At 44.5% G+C, this 22,034-nt stretch overlaps 1 protein-coding gene across 3 annotated transcripts in view; it reads right to left on the minus strand.

Annotated features, from left to right (window-relative positions):
* Positions 1-8,445, minus strand: part of RRAGD (Ras related GTP binding D) — a 50,938-nt gene extending 42,493 nt beyond the window's left edge. For 2 of the 3 annotated variants that reach the window (XM_053913787.2, XM_053913786.2), the window contains exon 1: positions 8,053-8,445. In XM_053913787.2, the coding sequence (XP_053769762.1) occupies positions 8,053-8,188 (136 nt within the window). In that variant the 5' untranslated portion in view covers positions 8,189-8,445. The remainder of the gene's footprint in view (positions 1-8,052) is intronic. The other variant, XM_024551711.4, reaches the window with a different exon arrangement.
* Positions 8,446-22,034: the final 13,589 nt, after the last annotated feature.

Consider the following 22,034-nt stretch of genomic DNA (forward strand, 5'->3'; position numbering starts at 1 on the left):
ATGTTTTTCTCTTGCTCATCTGTCTTCTGTCCCTTTAATTTGCAGGCCCCCAATTCAGAACCTAAGAGAACAGAGAAAAAGCTTTTCCTCTAGAACACAAATGAGAAATGGAAAAACTAAGGCACAGCCTGTGGAAATTGGCAGAAGGAATGGATTTGTGAGAAGTTCACATCAACTCAATAATATCTGGTAATCCATGGGCCACAGGGGGCAAGGGAGAAAGAAGCTCTGAGCTCCCAATGGGGCAGACCAAGTAACAAGGGCCCATTCACCAAATGGTATTAAAAGGCAAGAGGGTCTTTGCACTGGTTGAGTCTGGGGTGCCTGGCCCAGGTGAGAAAAGGATCTGGTGGCTCAGAAGGGCCGTAAAACTGAGGTTGCGGACAGGTTTGCCATGCGAATTTAGGTTGCTAAGGCCATCCATGCCTTGTTGGTCCCTGATCTTCCAGGCTGAGTGTGAGGGCACATTTGAGAGATTTTAGCTTTGGGCACCAAGAAGCAGCTCAAACCAACCTGCTCTTCCCACTCAGCAGGTACCATTTACTGACCACCTGCAGAGCAGGCAGGGCCATCCCTAATCCTCAAATAATTTGCTCTTTACAGATGTAAAAACTGAGGCCTTTGGGCCAACCACAATAAACACCCAACAGGCATATGTTGGTTGAGACAGAATGAAAGTGACTGAGCTGCATTTGAAGATAAATTACCTGAAAGCTTTAAAAAGAAACTTTATGTCTCACTTTGAGCTGGGTATAAAGAGGATGAGCTTTTTGCCCCGAGAAAGTTTATCGACTGTGGTCAGAGGCACTGAGCATACCTCACCTATTTTCCACTGGGCACTCTCAGTACCCAGGCAGCCCAGCCGGCTTTGTTAACTAGACTGCCAGAGATCCTAGGGAAACCCTGGGAAACCGCAAGAAACTGCAAGAAACAGCAGTAGGGGAGGGTTTTCCAAACCCGCCGTTATCAGTCTTTATTTAACCCCTGCAGGCTAATTAATCAGTAACTGGCAGAGCCTACGGAACTGGCAGGCTGTGTAAATATAAAAGGAAGAGGAAGAGAGATCCAGCCTCTGGAGCTCCGGCCACCTGGGGGCCAGACCTGGCTGATCTGTGGGTTGGGGATGTCACAACAAAGGAGGAGCCAGAAATCAGGAAAATGGGAATTGAAAGGCGATGTGCCCCTCCTCATACAATTCTAACTAGGTTGGCCCAGGCTTCCTGAGCTCAAGGGGTCTCTGAAGAGAATGATACATCAAGTGAATTCACTTCATAAATTTGGAGGTATTATATGACTGAGAGCTATTATACTTGAGTTCTCCAAGAGGTGACACCTTTAAACAGGTCCGAAATGGGAGAAGCTAACAAAGATTTAATGAAAGAATAAAATAACATGGTAGCAAAGAGATAGCAAGTGGAATGGTTTAAAAAGCACTGGGTTAGCCCTGGCTGGTGATGCTCAGTGGACTGAGCGCAGGCTGTGAACCAAAGGGTCCCTGGTTTATAGTCAAGCACATGCCTGGGTTGCAGGACAGGTTACCAGTAGGGGGGCGTGTGAGGCAACCACACATTGATGTTTCTCTCTCTCTTTTTCTCTAAAAATAAATAAATAAAATCTTTTTTAAAAAAAGGTACTTGGGTTAGTGACACACTGGGGTTCAAGTCCCAACTCTGTCATTTACCAGCTGTGTGACCCTCCTTCATGTCCCCTGGCCCATGAATCTTTTATTTCTTCAACTATCAGTCTCTATCAGCACGTGTGTTTTTGTGTGTGTGTGCGCACACGCAGCTTTACTTCCCCCCAGCCCAAGCCTAGGTAGAGAGATCACCTTCTGTGGAATGTGACCACACATTCCTTTCACACAGTGACAGGCTCACTCAGCCTTAAGGCAAAGTTAGAATTTCTTCCCTATTAGTATTCTGTGGGGTCAACAAAGGCTTAAGGTTCTGTTTTTTTATGGTTTTAAGAAGAGGCCTAAGTTCATTTGCAACATTATTTGTGGGCCTTTCCATTTCTGGTCAATGGAATTACTTACATATTCAAGACTCAGGAGTTCAGTAAGAAATTCCAACCCAAGTGGGAATTAAATACATGCATAATGATAGCAGCATTAACAAGAGACTGCAAAATCATGAAGATTCACTGTCCATGTGATTAACTACTTAATAAGGAGGATTAAATGCAAATAAAACATTTTCAAAGCCATAAAGGTGATTTTTATTTATTTATATGTGAAAACCAAATCTTCCCTTATGAAATCCTCTTACATCACACTGGCAGGTAATTAAAAAATATGCTTCCATCTATGACTATTTCCTTAACAGATGTACTCAGTAACATTTCTAATGTATTCAGATCTACCAATGCTCCTGCAAGAAGGAAAAAAGTGTTCTTGTTAACTTTTTTTTTTAACAACCACTTTGAGAGTCATCACGGCTGGTTTTATTAGTCTTCCATTTTACACACTGAGACACCGAACTGGCGTCTTCCCCATAGGTCCCCAAGAGAAGTCAACCAGTTCCCTGGACACTTTAGGCCAGGAGTGAAAAACCTATTTGTTCACAGCAGAACCAGGGAAAAGCAACTGTCACAAGAGAGTTTTAAGGCTTTTGCAGAAGAGGGAGAATAAAAAGGGGTTTTTTTTAAGGTAAAGAAGTACAAAGGAGATAGAGAAGAAAGACAGAGGGCGGGCGGGGTGGGGGGGGAGAAGTGGCTGTGGTAGGAAGTGAAATGTGTCACCAACAATAGCTGTGAGTGTGGGAGACTGAAGAAAGCAGAGAGTGAACTCTGAGAGACAGTCACCTGGGACTGAAAAAAGATGATCTTTCAAACTCAGAGCCACATCACTTATCCAGAACTTGATGTTTCTGCCTCTTATTTCTGTTAGACTACCCTATGTGTATTCTAATATTAACATGGGAGAGATCTGATAAAAGTGGAGAATCAAGATTCTATGATACACTAAATCACTGACACATTTTGACAAAACACCTGATACAGCCCAGCCTGGCGTGGCTCATTTGGTTGAGCGTCGTCCTGCAAGGTGAAAGGTCACCAGTTTGATGCCCCGTCAGGGCACACGCCTGGACTACAGGCTAGCCCCTGGTTGGGGTGCATGCGAGAGGAAACCGATTGATATCTCTCCCTCTCTAAAAAATAAATAAATGAAATCTTTTTTTTAAATCTTATATAAAAATATGCTAACTATATGTATTCAAACATGCTCGGTGCCTAAAGGTGTGGGCCTTGGTCACATCATTTTAACCTGTTCTGTATTTTTACTATTCCAACTCGTATGTACCTCTGTACTTCTAGGGACAGAAGGAAACCCAAGAGATTAGCTATGGCCAGGGCTGTAGTCAACCCAACTCTTTTGGACAAGGCAGAATTATAGGGAAAGGGACTTACCTTTCCACAAACTTTGACCCTCTCTTAAATTTTGCTCAGTTCTACATCATGTTGTGGCTGCAGTAAAGTCCCCTGATATCTCTGGCATATCAGGAGAACAATGATCTCTGCTTACTCTCAAGGAACTGCAAGAAGGTGAATTCACTAGTAATTCTTTAATCACTTTAAGGAGAAAAAAGCTGACACCAATCATTAATAGATGTGAATTGCCGGATTCACAGCATTTACACCTATCAGGGAAGTACCACCTGCTGACTTTGGATCTCTGTGTGTGTGTGTGCGCGTGTGTGTGCGTGTGTGCGCGCGCTTTCAGTAACCACCTAAACTGTCACTTCCTCAGACTCTAAGAGAGCACACAGGCTGCCATGGAAACAAGCCTGTACTTAGCTGGATTGTGGGTAAGTGGCTGCCTTAGCCAGGTTTCCCTTAAATATTGAGACTTTGGGGGAGAAACCAATTTCACTTTTTTAAAAAATCCTCATCCGATGATACATTGATTGATTTGAGAGAGAGAAACATCAATGTGAGAGAGAAACACTAATCAGATGCCTCCTGTACGTGGCCCCACCAGGGATCAAACCTACCTTTTGGTGTATGGGACCATGCTCCAACCAACTGAGCCACCCAACCAGGGCCCAATTTCACTTTTTGATTAAGTATGGTCTTTTATTTCATTTTTAAAAATATTTTATTTATTTATTTTTAGAGAGAGAGAAAGGGAGGAAGAGAGAGAGAAACATCAATGTGTGGTTGCCTCTCGCACACCCCCAACTGGGGACCTAGCCTGCAACCCAGGCATGTGCCCTGACTGGGAATCCAAACAGCAACACTTTGGTTCGCAGGCTGGTACTCAATCCACTGCACTACACCATCCAGGGCTAAATATGGTCTTTTAATTGCTTTCCTTATTATTACAGTTACTAAAGCACAGTCATTTACTAAAGATTTAAAGTCCATTGTCAAAAACAATTATTATTTTTGATGCAATTGTTTTCAATGGCTTAATTATTTCCCTCTGTCTGGAGATTTATCTGGAGCATGAAAGTTGAAGGTGAGATAACTACCCTGAAAGGGGTGTTGAGAGGTACCCAAATCTGTCCTGAAGAGAACTAAAGTGCCTGGGAACACTCCTGGTATTCATAAATAAAATGTGGAGTGTGTGCCAGGGAAGTGCAATTTAAGTCTCACCTTAAGTCTCACCTTAGCTGCACCAAATTTTCAAACTTAGCACAATATGGCAAAACTTACAAGATACTCAGTTTAAAAGTAAAATCAGAGCTTCCTTATAAAACTACGGGAAATGGAAATAACAGTATCCACCTTTAATCCACTGTCTTTTGCACAGCGATGCTACTCAGTCCTACATCTCACCCACCACAGTAGATTTCTGAACTTCATAGAAAAAGCCCCGGTTTCCACTGAGCACAGGCATTGAACTAAATCCACGAGGAAGGTGAAGGGGGAAGACAACTCATTAGAGAACTGCTTTCTTTGCTCATTGTTCAAAGTACACCGCATCCATCTTTCCTCAGAGTCAGTAAGTCCTTTCCCACCCTTCCACATTCCTTTTTTTTCTAAGAGTAGGTAAATGTAAATTTTACCAAAAATAACACAGGATTTAGGGAAGAAAAGGGGCCACATGTGAAACCTGACAAGCTCAAGGAGGCCTGCCTGGCAGCCTTACAAACTCAGAGATCAAAGTAACCACATAGGATGGTCTGAAATGAAAACTAACTAAAAGCAGCTTATGGCGGGTAGTCAGGTCCTAGGCCCGTATTTTTCCTAACAAAGGTCAATCTTTACCTTAAATGAGCCTGTCTGTTGGCATTTTGCATCTATGATAAAATACCTTTGGAATGTCAGATTTCCTTTTTCTGGACACCTGAAAGCACAGGACCCACACCTGGGGGAGACCATAAATCCCCTTGTTGTCACTGTTATGTTAACTGTAGACTGTTAACTATCCTGTACCCACCTGAGTAAAAAATGTATCTATCATTTTACTTTTTATCCAATCCCAAAATTCTTCTAGCTCCCCCCACACTGGCCCCCCCACCCCGCCCCGGCTTTGCTTCCTCCCGCCTCCTTAATCTATTACCAATGGATTTCATGTAACCCACTTAGGCCTCCTGTTTTGATTGTAATGTATAAAATAAGGTGCAAAACTGCCATTTTCTGGAGCATTTCTCAATCTGTTGAGATTTTGCAATTGTCATCAGTGTGGCTCAAATAAACTCACAAAAATTCTCCAGAGGTTTGAATGTTTCTTACATTGACAGATTATAACGCAACATGTACCCAGGGCCCATCAGAAATCGGGATGACCCTTTGGTGGTCAACAGTCCCAGGAATGGAAGTCACAACTCCCAACTTCTTCCCTCATCCCTCTTTCCAGGGAGTGTAACAGCTGGCATGACATTTGTCAGGGACAGTCTTCGCTAGAGCTGCTGGACAAGGAGCCTACCTGCTATTCCAGAAAGCGAAATTTCTGACAGACTCTGCATTCAGGCCTAAAGTTCCAAAGCAAAGCTAGGAACACGTAGAAAGAACGGGAGCTTGAGATGACGCAGGAAGTCCACCTATCCACAGCAGGCCCAAGTGGGGAAGGCCTGGCTTCGATAATGTTCAAGGGAAGCAAATATTCACTTGTGGGTCCTCTTATCACATCAATATACTCAATACTTTTATTTTATAGCAAGATTCCAGGTTGATCCAAGAACTCACAGGAGAGGATTTTATCAGTGAAGTAATCAAACAGATCAGTTCTGGGAGGGTATGCCTTTAGGTTAGGGTAGTGGGGAGCATCCCAGGCCTGGCTCTGGGAAATCCTTTGCTTCAGAAATCCTACCTCTGAGGCAAAGCTTTCCTTTCGCTTCAATTTCAAGTCCCCATCAATTTTAAAAGTACCACCCTAAAGAGCTGCAAAATAAACAGGTCCTGTGCTTTTCAGGGTAACCCTCTGACTCCTGGGACAATGATCAAATTACAGGGCTGTCCTTCCTGGGTACAGTCTTTTTCTTTCTTTCTTTCTTTTTTTTCTTTCTTCCTTTCTTTTTTTTTTTTTTTTGCAGCACCACAAATACACCCTATTGTGTGTCTACCACGTCAAATATCTTGCAAATACATCCCCATTCTAAATCTCTCTGAAGTCTCCCAGAATCTAGGAGCCAAGGAGTGCAATTTGAATAATAATGAAGTGACTGAACAATTTAATTACCAAAGGTAGTCGTAGGGAACTCCAACAAAAGGGTTGAACAAACACCTTTATCTACAAAAATGTAACCACACACTCAACTGTGGGACCAATTATGGAGAGTGCAGAAGAGAAAGGCACCCAGGAGCACACACCAGTTTAAGCAAAGGGGGAAAATAGCACAAATCCTTCCTGGAGACAGGCCAAGATGAAAAAGAATGACTTGGAAAGCTTCTCTCTCAGCTATCAGGCTCAAGGGTTAGTTAACTCTCTTCCCTTTCTGATTCATTGAATATAGCACCTACCATATGCAAAACAATGAAACTGTTCTTCTGAGACAGGCTTTGAAGAAAGAATTTAAAATAAGTTCAATGAATTTTAATAAAAGTTCTTCAAAGTCAACAGTTACAAAGGTACTTTTATCCCTCACACAATTTCCTCAAAGTGAAAAAATTTCAAGTTAGTTCCTTCTTTAGAGGCACACAGCTTCATCTTGATGTTATGTTTAATAGCCTCCTTCTACTGACCTTTTCAAGTGAACTTACAATAAAGAACTTTTTCCTTGATTTGTAGGAAAACAAAAAAGAACCTTTCTTTCTTAAGCTTTAAAAGCTCTCAATTCTCTTAGGCCTTAAGAATTAAATGCAGGGAAGCCCCCACAGGCTGAACAATTGCTAAATGCCGCTTCTTGAACAGTAAACAGAGTTTACTTCTCTGAGTGGCAGAGTATTCCCCCACCCCGCGCTCACTCCAGGGCAGGCAGAGCCATGCCCAGGTGGTGACTCTGGGCGCAGATAAGGTGTCCAAACCACGGCGTTTGCCTGGATCCCGGGAAACGCTCCGCCACTGGGCAACTCCTGTATCACCTGGGTGCATCTTCCCGCCTGTCCACCGGTGCCCCTAAGCCGCAGACCTGGGCAGCCCCGGGACCCCTCCCGCGACTACGGCCACGGCAAGACTGACACCCGCAGCTGCCTACGACCCTGCCAGTCAGGCTGCCGCCGGCTGCCTTTTTTAGACACGACATCTGACCCCAGCTTTAACAGCAGCCTTCAGGGAGCGGTCCCAGGGAGAGCCGGGCGGTACCCCTTCCCTCCTCAACCCCCAGATCCTGCCAAGAACTCGGATGAGAGGTGGGGGGAGGTACCCCGCCAGCGACCGCATGTTTCCCCAGACCAGATTCCCTCTCTGTGCTATCCCTCTCTGTGCTCTCCCCACTGATCCTGGTACCCCATCGCCGCTGCACCCGGGCTCCCCCATTTTGCAGCTTGCTGTCGCTGCTCCTGCGCCCCTCCCCACCCCCACCCCGCAACTCCGTACTCCCGGATCCCGTCCAAGTCCGCGGCCAACGCGCTCGGCGCGGCCGGGGGCGGGAAGAAACAGAGGGAAGGGACGGGATGCCGGCTGAGGACGCGCGGAGCTGGGAGCCAGGCAGGGGACCTGGCGCTCACCTCCCTCCTCTGCCCCGCTGTCCGGCTCGGCATCCGAGGAGTCGGGCCGGTCCCCGTAGTCCGCTAGCCCCACCAGCTCATCCTCCTCGTCGTCGTCCTCGTCTTCCAGCTGCGGCTTCCCCAGCACCTGGCTCATTGCGCCCACCCGCTAGCCGTCCCGGGGGCGCCGAGTTCCGGGTTAGAGGCTAAGCCTCCTCGCTCGCCGCTCACAACCTATCTGAATTGGGGTTTTGTTTAGAGTACGGCGGGAGCCGGCGGAGGCGGGGACCGCGAGCCCCCCAGGCTGGCGGCGTCCCGTCCTGATATGGGGAGCGCGGTTCCCAGCGTGCCCGGGCCCCTCGCCGCCCCTCCCTCCCTCCCTCGCCGACAGACCGGAGCGCGGCAGTTCCTCCCCGAGCCGGGAGAGAGAGACTGCGTGACCCAAGTCACCTGACACACACTGTCTCTCTCTCTCTCTCCCTCTCTCTCTCTCACACACACACACACACACGCGCGCGCGCTCCCGGGCGCAGGCACCGCTCCGCGAGCGCTGGACAGAGGACAGACACACACTCTTGGGGGGTGGGGAGGTGAAGCGCACTCGGACACCCGAGGGGTACCCCCGGCCCGTTTGCAGGAACCCACTACGGCTGCGCGCCAGGGGCTCCCACGCGCCGCTTCTGCGCGTTGTCCCCACACAGGCGGGAGAGCTGAGGGCCTGTATGCTCTGAGAACCTTTCCTCCACCCACCTCCGACACACACACCCTACCTTGGGCCGCCATCTCCAGCTTCTAATCCTAGGGGAGGGCTCCATTCCCAAGTGGGTTGCCCCCCTAACACTGCTGTGCCTGGGCTCCCCCCCATAGCAGCGTCCCTAGGACACCCCGTGGATGCTGAAACGCCCCAAGAAGAAAACTCAGAGAAATGCACACGGCAGAGGCGCAGTCTCCATAGCAATTGCCTTGTAGTGTGCCTTTATGGTTCAAAGTGCTTCCCACCAAGAATGTTTAAAAATCAGGCCTCTCCAGATGTAAATGTTTCTAAAAAGATAATATGCCTCGTGGCTTCCTAGACTGAATAATTCCTCTGCAGTGTTTTGGAAAAGGTGTCAGGTGTATAACACACTCGGGGCTACTCATGATCACCTTCTGTCTCACTGCATGGAAGACTGTAATCCCACACTTCAAAATTAAATGTTTCAAGGGTTTTGTGTGGGGTTGGGGAGCCAGTGTCTGCGTGAGGGGGACAGTTCTCACATAGGAATAGCAACAATGTGGGGGTGAAACTAAAACCTGCATTCCTCCACAAGCTTTTCCCCGTGGAACACAGTGTACCCCCCTTTCTGGATACTGCAAAAAATCACGTGGATGAACTTCCTGTGTCAAGAACAATAAGAAATAAACCAGCTGGCCAGCACGGTGATACAGATCCTACAGGTGCCAGCAGCTCAGCAGGTGGTGTGGGGGAGGAGGAGAAAAAGGGAGCTGAGGCTAAGGCTCTTGTGGCCCAAGGGTGCTGCCTCTGTAGGGAACATTTATTGAGCACCTACTATGTGGGGTTGGGGGGAAATAGGGGATAAGGAGGGGAGATCCCCAGATGCTCAGAACAGTGTTCCTGCCATGGAAGAGCCTAGCAAATTATGACTGATGTTCTGGATTTTGTATTAGTTGTGGGTGTTGAAGGTGGTTGGTTACAGACACCTTCTAGGAGGTGGCTACTTTTAATTGGAAAGGTCTTCAGATTTGCCACATGGAGGTAGTATGACTTGGTATGACTGTATCACTTAAGGTCCTTACCTGGAGGAAAATAGAGGGCGCATGGGAAGACTTTTAACTTAAAAGGCTTTAAATGAAGGGACAATTTACAGGGGTGTGGGCAGAGTTTAGGAAATCAACCAGGGCTTAGCAACAGTGCAAAGAGATCATCATGCCTACACTAGTAGGGCTAGTAAGGAAAGGCTAGGGTCCTGGAGAGGGGGCATGAAATAGGGGCTGCAGCTGATGAGGAAGCAGCCACTGCCAGGACTACCTCATGTAGAGGGTGCAGCAGTGGGAAGGCATACCCTGACCTCTCTCTCCTCCCACCCTCCATTCTCCTGGAAGTACCTCCCACTGTCCAAACCCACCTGGAAGCCAGAGGTCAAGGGACCCTAACACCTAGTCCAGAAATTAGGCAGGGAGGGCAGAAAGTGGGTCCAAGGGGTAGGTGGGTGGGGTGGGGGACAAACAACGTAACCAAACAGCACAAGCAGACTTTATGTGCTCCTACAAGAGGAAGTTATTCCAGGGGTCATTTTCCTAGCCCATTTTCATCTGTTCCATTAAAGAAAGTCTTCAGGCAGAAGGGCTCTCCTAGATTGGATTTGAAGACTTTCGGCAATCCCAGAACAAACCCACCACCCTGGTGCAAGGTTTTTTAGCTGACCTGATTCAAACCACAGAGGGCTACTTAGGAGGTCTTAAAAGCCAGTCCAGAGTCAGCCCAGACCATCAAGGCATCCCTGGCTGGTTGCCAAGTGTGGAGACCCCAGGGCCCCAGGGGTTTAGGATAGGACAATTCCGAAGCCAAAAGCCCCACTGTGCCTGAGACCCACAGAGTGGAGATACCTGATGATCCTCTGCTTTCCCCAAGAAGGGAAATCTTAGAGGTAAACAGCAGCAACAGATTGGAGCACACCCTAAAATACTTAAGAATTAGACCATTCTTGAGAAAATAAGGGAACCAATCCACAAAAATGAATAAAAGTCAAATCCTCAATAATGTTCCACCCCAAGGCAGATAAAAGAGTCATAGACAGGTTTAAGAGTTTCTAATTCACTGTCATTTCAGAAATGTACAGTACCGATAAAATTTGAGCAAATGAAATGGGAAGAAACTCCATTGCTTTTCTTTTGCTGTTATCAATTCAATGCTGTCAGTTTTCAAATAAGGAATATGTTTTTTAATTTTATTTTTTTTAAAGATTTTATTTATTTATTTTTAGAGAGGGGGAAGGGAGGGAGAAAGAGAGGGAGAGAAACATCAAAGTGTGGGGGATACATCTGTCAGTGGCCTGGTTTCCTTTCAAATGCCCCAAGCTTGCCCCAAGCTTGTCCCCATCTGGAGACCTAGCCCACAACCCAGGCATGTGCCCCAACTCAGAATCAAACTGGGCGGCCTTTTGGTTCACAGGCCATCGCTCAATCCACTGAGCCACACCAGCCAGAGCTGTGTATGTTTAAAAATATCTTAGAAATAGACCTGGCTGCTGTGACTCAGTGGATTGAGCACTGGCCTGTGAACCAAAGGGTCGCCGGTTTGATTTCCAGTTGGGGCACATGCCTGGGTTGTGGGCCAGGTCCCCAGCTGGGGGCATTCGAGAGGCAATCACACATTGATGTTTCTCTCCCTTCCTTTCTCTCTCCCTTCGCATCTCTAAAAATAAATAAATAAAATATTTTTAAAAAGTAAAAATATCTTAGAAGTTCTCGGCCCTGGCCAGTGTGGCTCAGTGGTTGGGGCATTATGATCTATACCAAAATGTTAGGGGTTCAATTCCCAGTCACAGGGCATATACCGAAGTTGCAGTTCGATCCCCAGTCGGGGTACATATGGGAAGCAACCAATCAATGTCTCTCCCTCTCTCGCTCTTTCTAAAATCAATAAATGTATTTTTAAAAAAAAGAAATAGAAGTTCTTAAATTTAAAAAGCCATGTATGTGGGTTATTTTAAAATTTAAATAAAAAATAGAAAAACACTAAACATTGTAAGCCTTTGGGAAACTGAGTGTGGAATCTGCTCAGTAAATTGGTTATGGCACTGGCCACTCCCTGGTCTGGAGCTCAGGCCGTGTCTGTGATGTCTCCTAGGGAGAGCAGTGTCAAGAATTAAGGATCTGTCTATGTGCTACCCATAGTCATTGCTGGCGTATGTAACCATGGTAGGGTGCCATATACATACATGGCAGATGTCTAACAAATGTTTATGGAATGAATGAAAGATAGTACATGGCCACCTCTCTATGAAGACCTGGAGTATTTTTAAGAGAAACTTTAGGAAAAGACAGAAGCGAAAATTTTCACTTATTCTAAACCCTGGGAAATGCTACAGTGAGGTAAATAAGAACTGTGAGCTGCAAGAGTGCCTCAATGAGCCGACATGCAAGAGATGATGACTCAAGCCTTCATTCCTTCAGGACTGCCTGTGACTTGGAGGAATTGCTGTGTGACTATTAGATGCGTATTTTATTTTTTACCAACTCCCCCTTCTAAAAAAATTAATTTTTAGAAATATTTTGTGGCATCATGAAAGATGAGCTTCATCTATTGCCCATTAAAATTTAACCAACTAATATTTACCAAGATTTTCTATGAATAAGGCCTTGTTCCAAAATAATATAAACTTCAAAGTATCCCATTAAGTAATATTATTGTCTTTATTTTGCAGAAGAAAACCAAGTTAAGCAATTTGAGCAAGGTAGCATGTGGAGTCGATGGCGACACTCACTCTGTCAGACATTAGACGTTTTCCTATTTAATGGCCCAAGGCTAAAGACAGTTAAATTATAGCTATTAAACTGAAAAGGGGGTAAGGGAAGTGAAGAACATGTTCTCAATCTCCTAGGCAAAGAAGCAAAATGCACATAGACAATCATTGATTGACATTATTTATTTTACTAGGAACACAAATATCAAGTGATTTAGTACCCTATATGCTAAGCTAAAGTATAATACTAGTAAGTGTATTTTTGCTTTAAAATTTGAATTTTAAAGGTCAGAAATTTGTGCCCTTATTTTAGTGAACTGTTTTGCTATTACCAATTAGATGTCTTGTGACAAAGAACACAAGAGCTTTTTAAAAGAAATCTGTGCGATTTAGGCAAAATAACTGCGGTTCCGAACAGGGCAAGCAATGAAATACAGTCCATATCCTGCATCTGAGGGTATTTTGAGGCCTGATGGCGTTGTCTTCTGGTCCCTGGGATTCTCATTTTGAAAGCCTTTCAGGCTTTCTTTTTAAATATGTGTTTGAAGCTATTAATTTTTTCTTTAAGCAAGCAAAGGAAAGAGCTTTCTGTAGAATCTTTCTGTACTTCTGCTGATCCAGGGAAGCCAACCAAATTTCTCCAAAGAGCAGCTCACAGCCTCCAGTTCTCCCAAGACCTGATGAAATCATTAAAAATTGTTAAATCATTTCTGCGGAAGAAATCCATCATTAAAGAGATTTTATTAAAATAGTGTTTTGACATTTTAAAAACATGCATATGAGAAAATAATCAAACAGCATAAAAGAATATCCAGTGAAAAGTTAGTTTCCCTCCCTCCCGTGACCTACAGTCTATGCTATCACAGTTGTCCTGATTTCCCCCTTTGTCCCTCCTCCAGCCAGCACCCCCCACTCCCTCATGCAATTCCCCCACCATTGTCCGTGTCCATGGAAGCCCTCGCTTTGAAGTGTGCAAACATATTTGTTGCCATTATAGAGGCTTACATTTGTAACTTCATTTCTTTATCAGTCAACAACCTTTTTTTAAAAAAAAAACCATGAAGACAATTAGATTTTCAGGGCTGAGCTTTCAGGGAAATAAACAGAAGGAGGTGAAAGCATAACGGGTGAGAGGAGCCTGATTGAAATGGAGCTTAGAGAGCCAGAGAAGGCCTCTCTAAACAGGTGACATCTGAGTTGACCAGGAGAAGGTGAGTGCAAAGTGAGAGTCAGGACAGAGAGTGTCTCTGCAGTCGGAAAAGCCCAGGGGAAGGGAAAAGGTTTGCTGTTCCGGGAACAAAATGGGCCGTGTGATGAGAGAGAGGAGGTCGGTAGGCATGAGAGACAGGTAGTCTTTTCAGCCAGGATAAGCATTTTGGATTTTATTCCAAGTGCCACTGAAAGCCTTGAAAAGTTTTAAAAAGGGAGGTAAAATGTGTGCTTTACTTGCTGTGGCGGGGGTGGCTCAGTTGGTTGGAGCATCATCCTGATATGCCAAGGTTTTGAGTTGGATTCCCACTCAGGGCACATACAAGAAGCAACCAGTGAATGCCTAAGTAAGTGGAACAACAAATCTCTCTCTCTGTCTCTCTGTCTCTCAAAAAGTCAATCAATAATTCTTTTTTAAAGTCTGGTTTGCTTTTTCTAAAAGCTCACTCTGGTACACGGCTCCAAACGTGGCCACAGCCATCCATGCCATCCCACATGCCTGTTTGCAAATGTGACTTTGCCACTTCTCCAACCTATTTCCCTGCCATTGAATGTGTCAGGCCCTGTGACATTTTTAATCAATAGAATGTGGCAGAAGTGACAGTGACATTGTACAACTTCTGAGTTTGGACCATAAAAGCCCTTGCTATTTTCTTTCTTACTTTCTGGAGTCTAGAGCCCCCATAGAAAGAAGTCTGGGCTAGCCTTCCAGAGAGGCCCCCATGGACAGAGAGGCCCTGAAGGATGTTGAGCACAAGAGGAAAAAGATCCCAGCATGTGAGTCATCCCAGATGAGGGCAGACATGTGAGTGACACCATCTTGGATTCTTCAGCTCAAATTGCAGCCACATGAGGCAAGTGCAGCCCATACCACATGGAACGCAGACTTGTGGTTCCCTCTGACCCAGCCCACAGAGTCATGAGCTAATAAAATGTCTCTTTGCTAAAGCTGTTAAGATTTGGGGTGTTTTTTTACACAGCAGCAAATAACTGATGCACATACTCTGGCCGATGTGAGGAAAATGGATTGTAGATTTATGGTGGAAGCAGAAAATAACAGTCAGGAGGTCATTGTCATAGTCCCACAGAGGAATGAGTGGAGAGTGGACATGGAGAGGAGTGGGTAGATTTGATATAAGTTTTGGAGGTAGAATAGATAGGTTTTATTGATAGCTATTTAACATGGATGGTCAGGGGAAGGACTTCTTCCAGGCATTTGGTTTGAGCAACCAGATTTATGGTAATGCCATTTATTGAAATAAATAAGACCCAGGTAGGAACAGGATTGGGGTGGGAAGTGAATCAAGGTCCTTGATTTCTAACATTCTAGTTACTGCATATTGCTACATAATAATTTTTTACAACCACAAACCACAAATGAACTAAATATGACATATTAATTATGCAAGAAAAGTCCCAGCCTACTGAGATGGAATTGCTACATATGGACTTGTATTAAGAATTAACTTTTTATGTATATGGACTTTAAAGGACAAGCTTCTGACATACTGTAAATGGTGACACGAATGACAGCAGAAAACTCTTGACAATAGGGGGGTGGGGACTGGGTAGAGATGGGCAAAGCAGGGTTGGGGGGAGAAGGACATCTTTAATAGTGTCTACAATAAAAATAAAGTAAAAAAAAAAAAACAGAAAACAGAATCTGCCCTGGCCGGGTGGCTCAGTTGGTTGGAGAATCATCCTGATGTGCCAAGGTTTCGGGTTCCATCCCCAGTCAGGGCAGATCCAAGAAGCAACCAATGACTACATAAATAACAAAACAATGTTTCTCTCTTTCTCTCCCCCTTCCTTTGTCTCTCTAAAAAAATCAATAAATTAAAAAAAACCCTTTAAGTTCCATATGTCTGCAGATCACGTTGGACTTGGCAACCCCTACTTTGTCTGTGAGAATTATACCAACTTATACATTTAATGATACAAGAAAGCAGATGCTCCAGAACAAGTTACTGTATTAAAAATTCACTAGAATGAAATCCAGGAACTGTCATTTATACACACCACTCACTTAACGTCACCAACAAAAGTGGCAGACATCGTCAGGCATCTATTTACCAGCCAACCAAGTTCGCAAACACTTCTTCCTTGCCTGCTTCTCAAACTAGAAATGGGAAAAGTCAGATACTCAAACTTTGAGACTCCTTTATGTCTGGTCAGTAAGATATAAGGAGAAATCCTGCTGGGGAACTTCTGGGAAAAAGTTTGTTTCCCAATAAAAGATGCCAGTGAATCAGAAAGCCTCCTGATATCACCCTTTGCTGCTTTGAACACATGGTACCTGGCGGTAAAAAAAAAAAAAAAAGCCATCTTGCAGCCCTGAAGTAACAAGCCTACGACCAAAAGCCTGTCATACAACTGTCAGAATACAAAGAGGGAGAGGGCCTGGATTACCTTGCTAAACTGTTATACTCAAACCTGAAAAGGCCTACTTCTAGACTTTTTATTTCGTGAGAAAATTAGAAATCCATTCCTTACACCAGTGCTTTTCCATCCTGTTCAGTCACGGCGCACATAGGAAAGGAGTTGTGTGCCACGCTGACATAAATGGACAAGCTGCCTGCAGGCAGAGGTGACTGCCAGAGACTTTGGCCACCTTAGACCCTGCCTGACTGCCCCAAAGGCTGAGGGCATCAGTTACTTGGCCATATGCCAATTGTAACCGATTAATGGCATATAAGTGGTGGGGGCCAATCAATTGGGAAGTTCTGCTTAAGCCACTGAAGGTAGGGTGTTCTGAACTTTGCAATACAACATATCCTAACTAAAACAATACATATCTTTTATGAGTGGAGGGAAGGAATGATGGAGGGAGGGAGGAGGGATGGATGGATAGATAGATAATCCTGGCAGAGGTTATTTCAGAAAAACACATAAAGGGAGGTTTCACATAAAAGGGAACTTGTTTTTGCTTCTCTCAATACTTCTCATTTCTTTTTTCTCTCTTCATGAAAACTGGCTTTCTGTACTTTTCAAACAGATGGCAGGAGATAGCTGTCCCACCCACCTTGTCCCAGTGATAGTGGGCCCAGGCTCATGAACTAGGCTTCGTAGGTTCAAACCAAGCACCCCAACTAACTAGCTGTGTGATCTGGACCGAGTTACTCAACCTCTCAGTGACTCAATTTCCTCATCTCTAAACTGGGGATAACCTTATATACCTTAAAGGGGTCGTGGGAAAATTAAATCCATTAAACTAGGTAAAAATGATTTAAAACAACAAGCACAGTATTAACTATTATTTTTTCTTTTTTTTAAAGGTTTATATATTTATTTTTAGACAGGGGGTAAGGGAGGGAGAAAGAGAAGGAGAGAAACGTCAATGTGTCGTTGCCTTTCACGTGCCCCCTACTAGAGACCGGGCCCACAACCCAGGCATGTGTCCTGACTGGAAATCAAATCAGTGATCCTTTGGTTCACAGTCCAGCACTCAATCCACTGAGCCACACCAGCCAGTGCATATTATATTTTATTGATTACGTTATTACAATTGTCCTGATTTTTTCCCCTTTGCTGGGGATTCCCTCAGGAAATCCCCCCACCATTGTTCATGTCCATGGGTCATGCATACAAATTCTTCAGCTACTCCATACCTATACTGAACTTTACATCCCCAAGCCTATTCTGTAACTACCTATTTGTACTTCTTAATCCCCTTACCTCTTCACTCATTCTCCCCCTCCCCCTTCCCATCTGGCAACCTTCCGGTAACTAACTTCTTTTCCCTTGCTCTTAAGAGTCTCTATTTATCTTTAACCTTTGGCCTTTTAGTAATGATGCATCTTGCAGTGGGCCTTTTTGCATCCATCATAATTGGGACTCTATGTTTCCTGGACTTGTGTATCTATTTCCTTCACCAAATTAGAGAAGTTTTCTTTCATTATTTTTTTCAGATAGATTTCCAATTTCTTGCTTTCTCTTCTCCTTCTGTCACCCCTATAAGGAATATGTTGGACCTCTTAAAATTGTCCCAGATGCTGCTTATACTGTCCTCGTTTTTGGATTCTTTTTTCTTCTTATTGCTCTGCATGGTTGTTTTTTGCTTCCTTATGTTCCAAATCATTGATGTTATTCTCACCTTCATCCATTCTACTGTTCTTTCCCTGTACACTGTTCTTTATTTCAATTAGCATATCCTTCATTTCTGACTAGGTCTTTTTTATGCTTCTGCGGTCCTCACTAAGTTCCTTGAGCATCCTTATAACCAGTGTTTTGAACTCGGCATCTGATAGATTGCTTATCTCCATTTTGTTTAGCTCTTTTTCTGGAGTTTTGATCTGTTCTTTCATTTGGGCCATGTTCCTGTCTCCTGGTTTTGGCAGCCTCCCTGTGTTTGTTTCTGTGTATTAAGTAGAGCTGCTTTGACTCCATGTCTTGGCAGTGTGGCCTAATATAGTAGGTGTCCTGTAGGGTCCATTGGCACAGCCTCCCCTATCACTCAAGCTGGGTACTTGACGTGCACCCTTTGTGCAGGCCGAGTATACCCTCCTTTTGTAGTTGAGCCTTGGTTGCTGTTGGCAGATCAATGGGAGGGATTTATCCAGGCCAGTCACTGACCACCAAACTGCGCCCTCTGTGGAGGATCAGCTGTACAGGGACTGGGTGCTGATGCTCTGAAGTGGTCTGTAGCTGTCCACTGGGTTCGCTGGCCTTGGGGTTCCCGTGTAATGCAGGCAAAGGTAAGCCCCGGCCTGTGTTTTGCCCAGGGCCACCCTGCATGAACTGTAAAACAATTTGAGATGGCTGCTACCTGTGCTGAGTTTAGAGATTCCCAGGTGAAACTAAACTGTGATTCTAGTTTGGCTGCAGCTAGGGCTCACTGAAGCCAGCCGTTGCTTGTTTGATAGGATTTAGGAGCCAAGACCAGCCATTGATATGGAAAAGAAGCTTGGGTGGGCAGGTAAATTGAGTGGGATAGAGCTCCTGTGGATCTTCAAGGGTGAGTCACACAGTGTTAGCCAGATTGATGGAATCTCAGATATGACACCATCCTACCTGTGGGGAGAGAGCTCAGCAACGGGACAATGGCCTTTGCTCACCCTGGAATGGGAAACTTCAGTCTTTCTGTATGCAACTAATGCCCTTTCAAGCTGCCACTGTGGTGCTGGAGCTCAGAGGGAGTGAGTCTGAGTAGGTGAGTCCATGTGTGGGCTAAGAGGAACTGCCTAGGGCTCCAGCAGCCTGCTCCACCGATTAAATCCCTGCTGGTTTTTGCGGCCAGAAGTTGTGGGGACTTATCTTCCTAGCCATGGAATCCTGGGCTGGGGGGTGGGGGGAGTCTGGTGTGGGTCTGGGACTCCTCCCTCCTGCAATATCTCTCCTGAATTTTGATCTACGCGGGTGTGAGGCCAGCCCATTCTGAGTCCATGCCTGTCCTACCACTCTGGATGGATATGGTTTCTTTAATTCCGTAGTTGTCAGACTTCCATTCAACTCAATTTTGTGTTTGTCAGACTTCCACACAACTCGATTTCTGATGTTCCTGAGTGATGGTTGTTCTATATTTTAGTTGTAATTTTGATGTGGTTGTGCAAAGAGGCGAGCCATGTCTCATTCCTATGAGCCATTACCTATTATTATCTTTGATTCCCAGGCAAGAAATTCTGATTGGCTGACTTTGAGCCAGTGGTCCATTCCTGGCCAAATTTCTTCCCTAATCATACTTTACATAGCGCCATGTACTGTTACACCTTCAGAGGATTTACTCAGCTGTAATTTAATAATTGACTTAGGACTGTATTCACCACTAGGACCATCTGCTTTTGCTCACCATTCTACCTATCCTTAATGCCTAGCACAGTGGTCCAACTTTCCATGAAGCACAATTCTAGGGCACATCATTACATTGTATTCTATGAATAATATTATAGCTCGATGATGGTCAAATCCCTCAAAATATGCTAAATTAATGGTCTAATCCATTATGATCGGGGGTGCAGTTGGTGGCTACAGAAGTCTACTCTCATGAGTGGGGAGACAGATCTTAACAAAGGGGAATAAACTGAAGAGGAACCTCCAAATGTATCCACCTGTACTTCAAACACATACCACATATACTGGGCTCTGAATCATTTCGTGTCTTCTCTTTCTGGGATCCCAGCTGAAGGAGCAGCCATTCTTTGGGCATGCTATTCTTGTGGCAGAAGGGACGAGCTCAAGGCATTTGGAAGGAACACTAAAGCACATAATATATTTAAAGCTTCTGTCCCAACATGGTCAAGGCAAGTCACACAGTCCCAAAGCAGTGGGACAGAGAAGTCTACACTACTATAGGAAAAGATGGCAAAGGTGGGACGGTAACAAAAAGTTGTAAATGAATAATGAGTCTACCACATAGATCCACTGCAATCAGTTCCAAACCAAAATCCCCAAGTTTTCATGGGACCTGACCAACTAATTCTGAACTGTCTATGGAGTGGCAGAGGGCGAAGAATAATTGAAATCCTTAAGAAGATGAAAAAGAAGTAAGTAAGGGTAGGACTTTCATGATCAGAAGATTTAAAATAATAGCACAGATTTTCAGACAGCATGGTACTAGCTCAGGGACAGGCAAATGGGACAAAATAGAGAACCTAAACAGACCCACACATATATGCAGTAGCTCTGGCATTGCAAACGAGGAGAGAAACGAAGGACAGATGGAATGTAGACTTACATGGAAAGGCAAAACTTTAAAACTTTTAGAAAAGAATATTGAAAAATATTTTTACATCCTCAGGGTCAGGCAACATTTCTCAAAACACATAAAACAGGGTAAAAGGGAAAATAAGAATTGTTATTGAATGTTAAAAATGCTTGATCACAGTGGTGAGTGGGGAAATACAAATCACAACCACAATGTGAAATTATTTCACATCCCCACATATGAGAAAAACCAAGCACTGGGGAAGATGTGGAGCCAGGGGCCTTTCCTACACTGCTGATGGAGATAGAAATTGGTATAACTAGTTTAGGAAAAATTGTGCCTTCCTAGGTAAATTTGAACACATGCATACCTTGAGACCCAACACTTTTACTTGTACATATACAATTCTTAAAAACTCTTGCACACATGCATCAGGAGAAATATTTAAGAATGTCCATAACAACATTTTTGCAATAGCAAAATTTTTGGAAAAAAATTTTTTTTCCAAAAAACTGGAGCCAAACCAATGCCCAAAGGTAAACTGGAAAAATTGTGGTATCTTCTCACAATGAAATATTGTATAGCAGAGAAATTGAAAAGCTGAATCTCAGAAAGAGAATGCTGAGTGAAAAAGGCAGGTTGCCTAGGAGTCACATAGAATGATTCCATTTACAAAAAGTTCAAAACCAGGCAAAACTGAACAATGTCATGTTTAAGGATACTAAACTTATCCATGATAAAATTATTACCACAAATTTCAGAATAGTAGTTTCCTCTGGAGGAGGATAATATGGTCATGAAGGGCGTGTGGAAGATTTCTTGAGTAGAAGCCTTCGCACGGGCAGTTTTAGGGAATGGCAGGGACAGAAGTCAGAATGGGGGGCTGAAGGACCGTCTGAAGTTACCAATGTGAAAGATAGCTAGTACAGTCAACTTATTAAAGAAATGTTGCTGGAAATTGGAGAATATTATATTCTCTCAGAGCAGTTAAAGTTATTGGCAGAGCAGACTTCTTTCTCATGAGGCCAGAGGAGAGGCTGGTGAGGTGGATTTATGAGGCTGACAGTGATTGAGCTGAGCAGAGGGAACGGCAGGCTGGGAGCCTTTCTCACGTAGAAGGAGGTTTAGGAGTCTCCTTTCATTAGTTGCCCAGAAACTGTGTGCCCACTTGGAGATAAGTAAGCAAGATCTCCAAGCAGCTTTCATGCGCTGCTTGCTTTGGCACTCATGAGGTCCCCCTGCCAGGAACCCTCATTCATCAAAGTCTGGGAACAAATGCAGACCAGTCAGCTCCCAGGAGCACTCACATATCTTACAGGCTGGCTTCAGCATTCTGTTCCTTTCAGCAGAATTAATGAGTGATTGCTCTGACTGCCTATAAACGTAACTTAAAACTCCATCTCATTGCGACTTTATGATGATGTTAGAAAAGCCTCCCGCAGGAATAGAGCACTGTGGATCTTTGAAAGTTTATTTAGGGGACTGGCTAGAAAGACTCTCTAATACGGAAAAAGTATAACAAAAAATGATCTGACCGAAAGGTCATGCATACATATCTTGACTTGGGGGTTTCACTTAGAACTCTGTGGAGACCTGCCTGCAGAGAAATTCAGAGGTACCAATAGGCAGGGGAAGGAAATGTCTTTTCCTAAAAGCTCTGGATGGGGGATGACAGGGACGGGGAAACA

This window comes from Desmodus rotundus, chromosome 11 (assembly GCF_022682495.2).
Source record: "Desmodus rotundus isolate HL8 chromosome 11, HLdesRot8A.1, whole genome shotgun sequence".
Taxonomy (NCBI): Eukaryota; Metazoa; Chordata; class Mammalia; order Chiroptera; family Phyllostomidae; genus Desmodus; species Desmodus rotundus.